At 39.4% G+C, this 10950-nt stretch overlaps 1 protein-coding gene across 1 annotated transcript; it reads right to left on the bottom strand.

The window, feature by feature from the left end:
• Positions 1–4854: 4854 nt before the first annotated feature.
• Positions 4855–10103, bottom strand: LOC119721750. Its single transcript, XM_038191716.1, has 7 exons — positions 10085–10103; positions 7448–7557; positions 7292–7406; positions 6474–6733; positions 6099–6296; positions 5448–5609; positions 4855–5067 (listed from the first exon to the last, which is right to left on the bottom strand). Exons 1-7 carry the CDS (start codon positions 10101–10103, stop codon positions 4855–4857), a joined length of 1077 nt encoding a protein of 358 aa, XP_038047644.1.
• Between the last annotated feature and the right edge of the window lie 847 nt (positions 10104–10950).

Here is a 10950-nt window from a genome sequence, read left to right as displayed (position 1 = left end):
TGAACGCACTGTTGTCAGCTAAGCCTACTTCTACACTATGTGGAGTGGGCTTAAGCTTGGCGATTACAGCTCTGATCGCCTTCGGATACGGCACCTTCTTTCCCCCACACCGCCTAACTGTTTCCAGGCTATCCATCTCCTATTAATATGCAATAACAAAAGTAAAAAGAAACAATTAATAAAACCAAACAACATCAATGCCATATTACCAACTGCCCCAAATTCGCGCTGCCCAATATTCGCGCAACTTTCTCGTCTCGTATCTTTTTTCACACAACAAATGTCAAATCACCGTCGTTGATCCATCGTCACAACGCCTTTCTTCTCAATGTAGTTATGTGGAAATCAAAAGCTTTTCCGAGAAGTGTTTGAAAGAAACCAAAGAGATTGTAAATTATTGCCGTACTCACTAGATACAAAACGTAACATTATTGAATGGCCCAGAAAACTAATAAAAACATCGCTACGAATTTCCCATCAGTGTCGACGTTCAACCCCGAAACGTGAAAGACAACTTCGGTCGACTTTCACTTAACAACAGAGGGCATAATCAGAATTACGGAGCACGAAATACGACGTGCACCTTATATCGCGTTTTTATTTTACGATCTGTTTTGCAGAGATGCAGATTTCGGTACCGAGTTGTTTGTTGGAATGAATATGCCTTAAAATATATTTTTGTCGGAATAAGACCAAATCGTAATGTTTAAAGTACCCAAAAAGTAGGCCAATAGCCTACCTGTTTTTTTGTTTTTATTGTAATGATGTGTATCATGCAACCATGTGTCGAGGCGGCGCGATCGGATCAGCCACGGTATGGTCGACCACGTGCAGGCGCGCGCGCCTGTACAATTGATTGATAAATTGCAGATGTATTAGAATGAGCAATAAATGCCGGAGAACATTGTTACAGAAGGGTGTTTTTGTTATGTTTTTGATGGATGAGTCATTTCAAATATATTTGTCCATGTACTTAAATGATATAGCCACGGCATACTTAAGTTACATTGCAAATGTTTCTATCATTTAATTCGGGAGAATCTGCATAAAAATGTAGGTAAATATTTTTCTCGTGTGCCGTTAAATCACATGACCCTTGCTTCCAGTCGAAACCGGACGAAACCGGAAGTGGCTTATTATTTAAACATGGTAATAGATATGAACTTGCTTTTAACGGTGTTAGTCTCTGGCCAGATCCTTAAAAACTTGTACAGGTGACGTCATTAAATTCTCGAGCGCCCTCTAGCGGCAAGTTTAAAAATTTCCAAAATGCATTTGGAATAGATGTTTGTGCCGAAGTTTGTTGTAATCGCATGACAACTGGTGTATATGATGACCTTATGCAAGCAACACATGTGTAGTTTGAAACCGATCACGTCATTAGACCGGAAGTTACAACGAAAAAAACCTTTTAAAGTTAATAAGCGAAAAAGCCCTATGCTCTGTTGCAAACAGATATAATACCTCTAGTTGTTATTCTGCTGCAAAGGAAAAGAAAGAAAACCAACCCGTGTTATATGTGCAGATGTTCCGGAATGGTGGATGGTAGAACTAAATGATCATTTTTGTTTGGGGCCACTTGTAGATTATTTTCTCAAAGATTCTCTGTTTCCATCTTCTGTCGGTTGCTTCTTCTTCAGCTTAGTCTGCATCACTTTAATTATTGCTTTAGCCTCTGGTGACAGCTTATACTTTTAGAAGAGCTCAAGCTGCTTTGCTGTGTATATCAGCTGCATGTTGGGGGGCAGGAATGCTCAATAAAAAAGCTGGTAGGCATCAAACAGTCTGAGTGTTCCAAGTGCTATGTCATAACAAGACAACCATCTACAAAAAAAGTGATTAAAAAAAGAAAACATTAATCATCAATGGGTTTCAAGGTAAATTACAAATAGGCATGCATACAAAAATAGTCATCCCAAATTCTCAGTAACTTTTCAACAATCCCTTTACCTGTGGCTTATTAATCTTTCTGGCATGGTGAAACTGATATTCATCATTGAACAAAGCTCTGCTAAAACATCTCTCATGTCTTTTGACCACCGCAATGTACTTGTACTTTTTCGTGGCATTGTGAACGTGGTGGCAGATGTCACCGTCAATATCCAACATCCAAGGGGCTTTTTGTCCCTAATTTGCTTCTCCAACCCTACAATAAAAAACATTTTAACAAAACTTTGAATCTTTGTGTATTGAGAATTAACAAATGACAAGGAAGGATAACTTTTATTATTGTTAAGTAATACAGCCACAGTAGTCAAACAAAACATGTGGTTCTTACCCGACTTTGAACCTCTCATCACAGAACATGATGAGTCCATCACAAAGACACAAGATTACTCCAGGGTATGTCATGCTTCTCAAACAGTGCCACCAAGGTATTGTACAGAGACTCAGAAGTGACAGTTATCATTCCAATTGATGTCAGTTGCTCAATCATCACTACTTTGTTGTCATCATCTGAGTAGTAGCTCACAAGGACTGCTAGAACTTTCTTGTTATTGCTACTTGTAGCTTCTTCTATGTTTTATGAGAATGGCATCTTCCTGATGTTTTCTAAAGTACCTCCAAGGACAGTCTTCTTCAAACCACACTGCATTTTATAGGATGTAGTGGTCCTGTCCATTGAGAGTTCATTTAGAACTTGCTTGTCCTTTGCGAGTTCTTTAGCCACATCGATAAGAACAGGTGCCATGGTGAAAGGTAGCGAATGTTCAGCATTCAAAACACCCAAAACTGTAGCCTGAAATTATAAGAATAAACAATAGTACACATCCTCCATTATGTTCCAAATCTTTCATTCTAAGGCATTTTATAAGCACATTTGTAATGTACTTTTTGAATTAATTTTAATTACTTTTTACATTCTTTACCGTTTAAAACGTGAAGGAAAAATCTATTATATTCACCTGTGCCTTGGATTTCCTTTCCACAACAGTTACAATTGGTTTTGGGCTCTGCTGCTTTGGTCTTGATATGTGAATTCTTGAAGAACGGATGTAGCCCATATGGGGATATACCACTAGTTGATTGACCTAATGAAAAACTAATATAATAACACGCAATTATTTATCTTAACCACTGGCAAACAGGGAAAACTGGCAAACACGGGCATGAATTGTAGACTCGGCCAAATACCTAGGAGTGCATATAGACTCGAAGCTAAACTTCAACATACACATAGATACAGTCACCAAGAAGGCAAATTCTAGCCGTGCCTTCTTGAGCCGCAACTTCAGTCATTGCAGCCGCAGGATCAAGGAAAGTAGCTACACCATGTTTGTCAGACCAATAGTAGAATATGCATCAACATCATGGAACCCCCACACTCAACGTAACATAAAAACTGGAACAAGTTCAGCGTAGCTCAGCAAGATTTGTGACAGGCGACTACGACTGGTCAAGCAATGCTACTGACATGATCAAAGATCTCCATTGGCGTTCCCTAGCTGATAGACGGTACTTAGCTGGGCTGGAAATGATGTACCGCATTCGGTTTGACTTGATCGACATCAGATGGTCCCAAATGAGATGTCTTAGGTTTAGTGACATGAAGGATTAGTGGCATTTCTGGAAGAGGTTCTAATTCAGCAGCATTTCAAAAGGATTGGATGTAAGGCCTATAGAGTGGTAGGGCCTATCACATCCTGAGGATCAATTGTAGTTGTCAATGGGTGGACAGATGATGGACTGGTACCAGTGTTGTCTTCTTAGCTTGAGTAGCAGGTCACCCTCCACAGGCCTGTTGTGGCGTCTTTCACTGGTGCATCCATCCATTTACCTTTGCTAGTTCCTGTAGGGTGCCATCACGTGCATGGCACAGAATAAAGTAGGAACAACAGGTGCTGTGAATTCCCTAGTTGCTTCCCTGAGGTTCCACCTCCTGTAAAGAGGCCTGCAATTATAGATGATACTACCCTTTTGTCACGGTCAATTTCATGGCAGATGTATTTTTGGCACCTGTGGTTGTCTTTCTGTGCCATGAAGATTTTTTGGCAGAAGACACTTGCATCCCCATGGACTGCAGGAAATGCTTGTCCTCAGCATCGTCAACTGCCAGAACTGGTTTTTTCCCTTCTAGCAAGTGGCTCTTCTCACCTACAAAATACAACCCAAACAACAGTCAATAATAAATTGGCATGCATATACATGCATACATTTCATTACAATCTACTTCCTTTTTATGTTTTTACGTCCAAAGTAAGTTCGCAGACTCTGATTTGAGGCATGCCATCGCATGCCTAAAAGCTTCCCAAGAAGTACTAATAATCACCAGCCTACAGCTATATCCTTCTGTACTGAATGCCTCATCAGCACCCTGATTTAGCCAGGCTTATATTGTTAGTTGCTACTATTCTTTTGGATATAAACACTAAATTTAAATTCTATGAACTATCCTGGACCTTGCCAAGTATTTTGGCCGCTACGCACTTGTTGCTTCGAGTAAGCATCAGTCCAAATGTCAGTGTGCAGCATCTTCAATTGAAAGCGTCGGATCAGACATGTGAACAATACACACAAACTGATGTTTAACCACAACAATTTCCATAATGAAAAAAAAACATTGGCTGATAAATTCCCCCCCCCCCCAAAAAAAGAATTTTGGTAATTGACAATTTGGACAAATTATGTTCGGAAGGTGGTATTGCATAATTGTTCTTCCAATAAGCAATCAAATAAATTTTGTGGGGTCTCATTATACTGTCTTCAAAAAAGGGTCAGTCGGGTGACCCGAACCAAAGGTTTATTGTCTGGCCTTTTGCATTTTGCTCTAGAAGTGTTCTACAACTCGTGCTGTTTTGCTTGATTATCCTCGGGTCAATTAATATTAGTGTGCCCATGCTGTCGAGTTCATTGTCAAGTGCCATTCTTTAGATTTTGAGAACTTTTGCTGCATTTAACAATACAAATGGAAGTTGGAAATCTGTGTATAACTAAAATGCATGCATTTCCCATGTCATCCTTGTTTTGGTCTTCTGTGGCTGCCAGAACTGTCAAGGTGTTGCTTGTGCAGATGCTTCCCTCAGGAAGTAGGCCAGCCATTGCAATAAACTGGCTGAACTCGTATATGAAATGTGAATGAAAACATTAAACAAATGTATGTAGATATATATTGGTAATTGGAAAATAGTTTGCTGCCTATGACTGGAAAGGTGAGCAATATGAAAAGTTAATACCGTGCATGGTTTTAAAGCTTAATGTGTTCCATGCAGCATGTTGTCTCAAATGTCAGGACTGTACCATTCCCTAAGGTGTGATTAAATAGCAGCAGATTAAAATTGGAGGATTCAGGATGGTGAGGGTTTAATGGTAAGAGTTCATTAGCCTTACACTGCTGTCAAAAATGCATGTGAATAGATGCTGTATATTCCAAGTTTTAGGATTGTGTAGACTTGATTAGTCCAGCTCTTCATTGGAAACATTCCTTTTGATTTTAATGTGGTACTCACTCTGTATGCTTCTATAGCATTAGCTTCTGGCAGCCGTCTGTTCAGAATTCCTCCTCTCAGGAATGCCATGAAGCGTTCGAATCCGTACATCCATTGTGACGATGCGGGGCCAAACTCTTTCAGAGTTGCACATGCATGGTGCATGATGTACATGCACAATGTCTTAATGAAAAGAAAGGTTGGAAAAAAATGTTTTAATGATTTTTTTTGGGCAAATGTTTCTGTGAAAACTCTACAACAGCTGTTTAAAAAGAAAAATATTGTCAGGCTTCCCAAAGAAAACAGAAAGCCAAATCCTTTAACTTTTAGGGACTAAAACATGACAATTGCAATGACCTTTAATAGGCCATTTTGCAGGTGGCCATTTTGCAGAGAAATGTTGTTTTGTATGATCTTGAGCTACCGGTAACCAAAAAATAAGTTTTGATTAATACTGTCAATTTGTCATTATTTTGTTATAACATCAAAAGTGGCCATCAAAAGTAACCCTTGCACGACCTTGATTTCCATTACTTTTCTCCGACATTATGTTTTTCCACATTTTCCATGACTTTTCCATCTGACTTTCCAAGAGAACCATTTTCCCCCGGATTTTACATGACCATAGGAGCCCCACATTTAGGCAAAAAAGTACACATTGGGTAAACTAACCTGGATGCCAAGTGGAAAGTCTCTCTCAATGAGACTTGGCACATGGTGCATGTCTTCCTCCAGTATGGCAAGGCAGGTCAAGTCCACACTGTGGTCCATGAGCTCTGCAAGTACATCACAAAGCTGGAAGAATGTCTGCTGCTGGTTGTCACCAAACATATCCCGGAAGGCATATTTGAGAATGCTATTTGATGCCAACTCTAATGAAAGATATGTAAAGAATTAAGTTGTATGCCTAATGCAATGTGTGCATTATTGACCTATGGGGTTACTTCATATTCATACAAGAATTCAATTTCATGCCACAATGTAAACTGCATGGAAGAGATCAAGTTAATTTTAAGAAGGGGCGTGCAAAAAGGTTCCTGAAGATACCTTTTTCCAATCACTGCACTTCATGTAGGGTAATGCAGAAGTGCTAAACTGGGATGGCAGCCTTGTGCACAGCACTCTGACCTGTAGAAGTCTGTCATCTGCTGTCTTCTTCTCCTGGGATGTCAATGTCCAGGGTGAATTTTGTCTGTTGTGCTGGTGCCTATCCATGGCCATCTCGGCTGCGCGCATCTCGGCTGCGCGCATCTTGACTGTGTCATCTCTCCCGGTGAAAAGTCCAAAAAGAACAAAATCATGACAACCTGCGGTTGAGGATAATTAGCAATATTTAACAAGCTTCTTATTACATGTACTACAATACAGATCCACATCCACAATACAGGACACTGTAAAATACAACAACTCAGATGTGAGTTACTGAGTCTATTGAAGGCTGTTCATATCAGACCCTTAAGCATTTCCCATCAGATGACTTGATCATATGAGGTGGATCAAAGAAACACATAGACCGATGTGCCTGGATGTGCAGGATGCTCAAAGTAGGGTTGTAGTTGATCCTTATTGGCTGGAGTTGATTGGTACAATTGCAAGCTCTCTTTGTAGACAGCGTGTCAAGTTGATCAATAGGACAGTTCCTTAAAGACACTAACTACTATGATTACAAAAACTGTTGAAATTCCTTTTTTGTGCGAAGTGTATTAGCATTACAGTGTATATTGTATAAAGCCCCCTCCCCATGTACTGCTGACATTTAACTATAGTCAAAGTCCTTCAAAACTTTCTTCAAATGCCGCCGTTTCCCCCGGCCAGAGTTCTCCATTGCAGCAGTGGTCTCCTGTGCAGCTGATATGGGAACATACTCCCAACCACTTCCATTCCTCTTGCGCACATCTGGTGGTGGTGGTGGCCGAGGCTTGCGTTGACGGCGAGGCTAACGTTGACGGTGAGAGAGGCCGGCGTTGACGGTGAGACTATCTGCTGGTATGAAAAGTACAACATGTACTTAATATACTCACATTGAGTTCTTCCAATGGCTTGTCATCCAACCATGGCATTAAGACATCCCCGCATTTCTTTTTAGTCATCATCACTGAACAGAACCTGTTGGTGTCCAGGTCATCAAAATCTGGAAAAAAAACAAGAATTAACAAAAACATATTTGAAACATAATGAGGTTTGGTTGACACCATGCTTCACGTGTAGGACTTTGCTGACTCAATGACAACTGTCCCATTACTGACATCCTTAGGAAGTTTTCAACTTGTGACATACATTCTTTGATTTAGGAGATTGCTTCTGTGGCATTAAGAATTAAGCTGTCAGTAGTTGATTTTTAATAACAGGCTCAGTGATTTAAGAACAACAAATAACTCACTCTCAAGAGTGCATTAACTAATAATGGCACGGCAGTCAGTCAATTATTTTCAGTCAAAAACTGACGGTCAATTTCCCAATCACTTCCACAATTTGGATTTCTACTTGGGCACAAGGACTCTGAAAATCTAGTCTTATCCCCCCCCCCCTTTTTTTTTTAAAGGGGGAGGTTGTGGTATCCTATGGTTAATGTCTGTTTCTCCCCCCCCCCATTTTTTTTTGTTCCGCAATAAATATTGTAGCCCACAGTGTGATTTTATAGCTCAGGTGGTTTAAATGATAATCTTTGCTCAGGTTATCCGATATTACCTAAGATTGCACCACAGAACATCTAGAATCCATTACTTTTAATGCTTTTTCCTTATCTTATGATACTTCCCATTTGCTTTGTTGGGTTGAAAGTGAAACTCTCAAGATCTAATGAAATAGCATGGTTAGGCCAAAAAAGTATCCGGTTTCTGGTCTGCGCGCACGTCACGGTTGCCATGCGGTTCGGCAAAACTAACAAGTTTTTTTTTTCAATGTAAGATGATGTTTGAAAACCGCTAAACTCACTGGTTTTGACTGGAATCCTGTTGCTGCAAAATTTTAACGTGTTTTTAGATGGGGTTACGACCGAGTATAAGCTTTATGTGGCTTCTCTTGGCCCCCGTATATTTTGCACTAAATTTAGTCGGCACCATATGCAGTCATCCACCGACATTTGAAGGGGAAAAAAGGGGGCAAGCCGCGTCGTCGCACCACTTTTGGGGCAAGCTCCATACCAGAAACCGAAGACTTTTGGGGGGCCCTAGCTACATTGTACATCAATATTTGGGTTTTGCCCTTCACCGACGTATAAACACTGTTTATACTCGTATTGTGTGAGTATACAGTGCTTAAATACGTCGATGAAAATTAACAATGCCAAAGAGTTGTTTGGCCAGTGTGTAGTGTCTTTTTGATTTGAAGTGCATGGATCCAATAGCAATCATTGTCAGAGCAATAACAGTAATTCATACAATGTGACGTCATTACACTACATTCTTTGCGAAAATTACCAAGATAAATGTGATAAACGTTTGCAAATTCACTGCAAAAACTTGACGTGCCATCACAAAATTGCGTTGGCGTTCAATTGCATTCGTGCTGAGAATACGAACCAACCTTTTGTGTACTCTGAATGGTACCAGACAGAAGTGGAAAGCTGTGCACATTGGGGAGGGGTGACGGGGCACTATACATGTATGCAGTCAGTATTGAGTGGATGCATCCATTGTATGTACCAACAGTTGTAAAATGGTATTTGTATTTATCACATTGTTTTAAAATAACTAAAGTTAATTTCAATGTCTGTCCTTCGAACTTGCCACTGATTTTTAGACAAAGGGTATCAGTAAAAAAGTGTAAAAAATATGAATACTTTTAACGATTTATTAACAATAAGATGTTTCAGAATGACCTGTGTATATATCTGTTTTATAGATGCGAGGTGTGGATGCTTCTTTATTTTTGTAAATATCTCAAATGTTCGTGTTGAATGAAAACCATATTGAAAAAATGCAATGTTCAGTCAGAGCAACTATACAATAACTGTTTGGCAGTGGCTACAGAACCGGTCCCCAATTTCACAAGGCTACAGAACCAGCAGTTATATCAAATGACATCAGATCTTGATGTACACTTGAAATCATGTTATATTTGTTTAAAGTTTTGGTAGCCATTAAAGCGCCTCGATGCTCTAGTGGGTAGCGGTGGTATCTTATGATTACCAGGTCATGCTTATGGGTTTGATACCTGGTGAGGATCAATGTTTTATCCTCCCAAAAACGTCAAGTCTGTACTTCTTAATTAATTAAAATTAAATTTATTTTATTTGGCTTTGGAGTAGTTTGAGAACCAATTCCGAACGACTGACGCACGAGAAAGAATGTAGTATCCAGAGGCCACTTCAGTGGTTGTGTACAAAGTCTATGGAGAGTCAAGACAATGTTATAAGTATATTTTCTGACAAAATTGGAAATGTTTTTCAGTCCCAGATTCATGGCTTTTCAATTTTTTGCAATGATTGACCTTTATTGAGATGATACAAAATGTATATGAAGGAAAAAGTGGCATCAGGTTGCAACATTCTTTCAGACGCATGTGCGTTTTATTACTGCCGGTTCTGTAGCATCACGAAATCGGGGAGCGGTACCGGTGTCGTAGCCACTGCCCAACTCTTTTTTTTTTTAATATTGAAATGAGAGCTTTGTGGATCTGATAGGTGGATGCGGTACTGAAATCACAATGGCCCTTACCAAACTTGACTGCAGTCATTTAGCATTCCTTTAGCATGCAATTAACATGCGAATGCTATGAGAACTGCCATTTGATAGCATTCACAAAAAGCCATGTCTGTACTTCCTAAAGCATTTTTCATAGCATTCCTTGAGGATAGCAATCAGATAGCAGTTTTATAGCATGTCAGAAGCCCGAATTGCGTAAATGAGCTATAGCATTCGCATGCTATGGAGAATGCTATTTAGGCATGCAAACGTGAATGCTATAACAGCATTCACATGCTATGAGAATAGCATTCGCATGCTATGAGAATAGCATTCGCATGCTATGAGAATAGCATTCGCATGCTATGATGCATGCTATGTGAATGCTATCATGACTGCTATATCGTGACATGGACACGGGCATCCTACAACATACATTTTCAATGTCACAATTTATACAAAAAATTACTTGTGTTATATCAGCTTTAATAATTTCATGTATTGAACCATATTTAACACAGCTAACACCATTTTGAAATTTAATAGACCTATGTACATACAGACTGTGATCAAAATATATGAAATAAGAAAATTGTTCTTTAAGACTTTATCAGCCTCAGAATTGCTGTACAAACATGGGGACACTCTTTGGTTTTTGTTTAACATTGTCATGCTTATAAAAGCAATGGCCAGAAATTTAATGCAACAATTCTCTGCTTATAATTTGAATTATCTTTGAAGCAACCAGTAGTCACTTTTATGCCAGTTGGCATCACAATTAAAAACAGTTATCATCCGATATCCAGCTGATTCAAAAATTCAATCAATTGGATGAAGGAATGTTCAACATCACATACACCATGAACACTAACATACTCAAAGCCAGAATAAAATTGTCT

This window comes from Patiria miniata, unplaced genomic scaffold (genome assembly GCF_015706575.1).
Source record: "Patiria miniata isolate m_02_andy unplaced genomic scaffold, ASM1570657v1 HiC_scaffold_14, whole genome shotgun sequence".
Lineage (NCBI taxonomy): Eukaryota > Metazoa > Echinodermata > Asteroidea > Valvatida > Asterinidae > Patiria > Patiria miniata.
The sequence above is the reverse complement of the archived record's forward strand: the minus strand, read 5'-3'. Positions and strand labels throughout refer to the sequence as shown.

What these genes read in the sequence shown, in the direction of transcription:
- LOC119721750 (XM_038191716.1), bottom strand. An exon ending in AGTGCAGTGATTGGAAAAAG is followed by an intron (nt 6,297 to 6,473) that starts GTATCTTCAGGA and finishes CTTTCATTAGAG; the next exon opens with TTGGCATCAAATAGCATTCT. An exon ending in ACTTTCCACTTGGCATCCAG is followed by an intron (nt 5,610 to 6,098) that starts GTTAGTTTACCC and finishes CTTTTCATTAAG; the next exon opens with ACATTGTGCATGTACATCAT.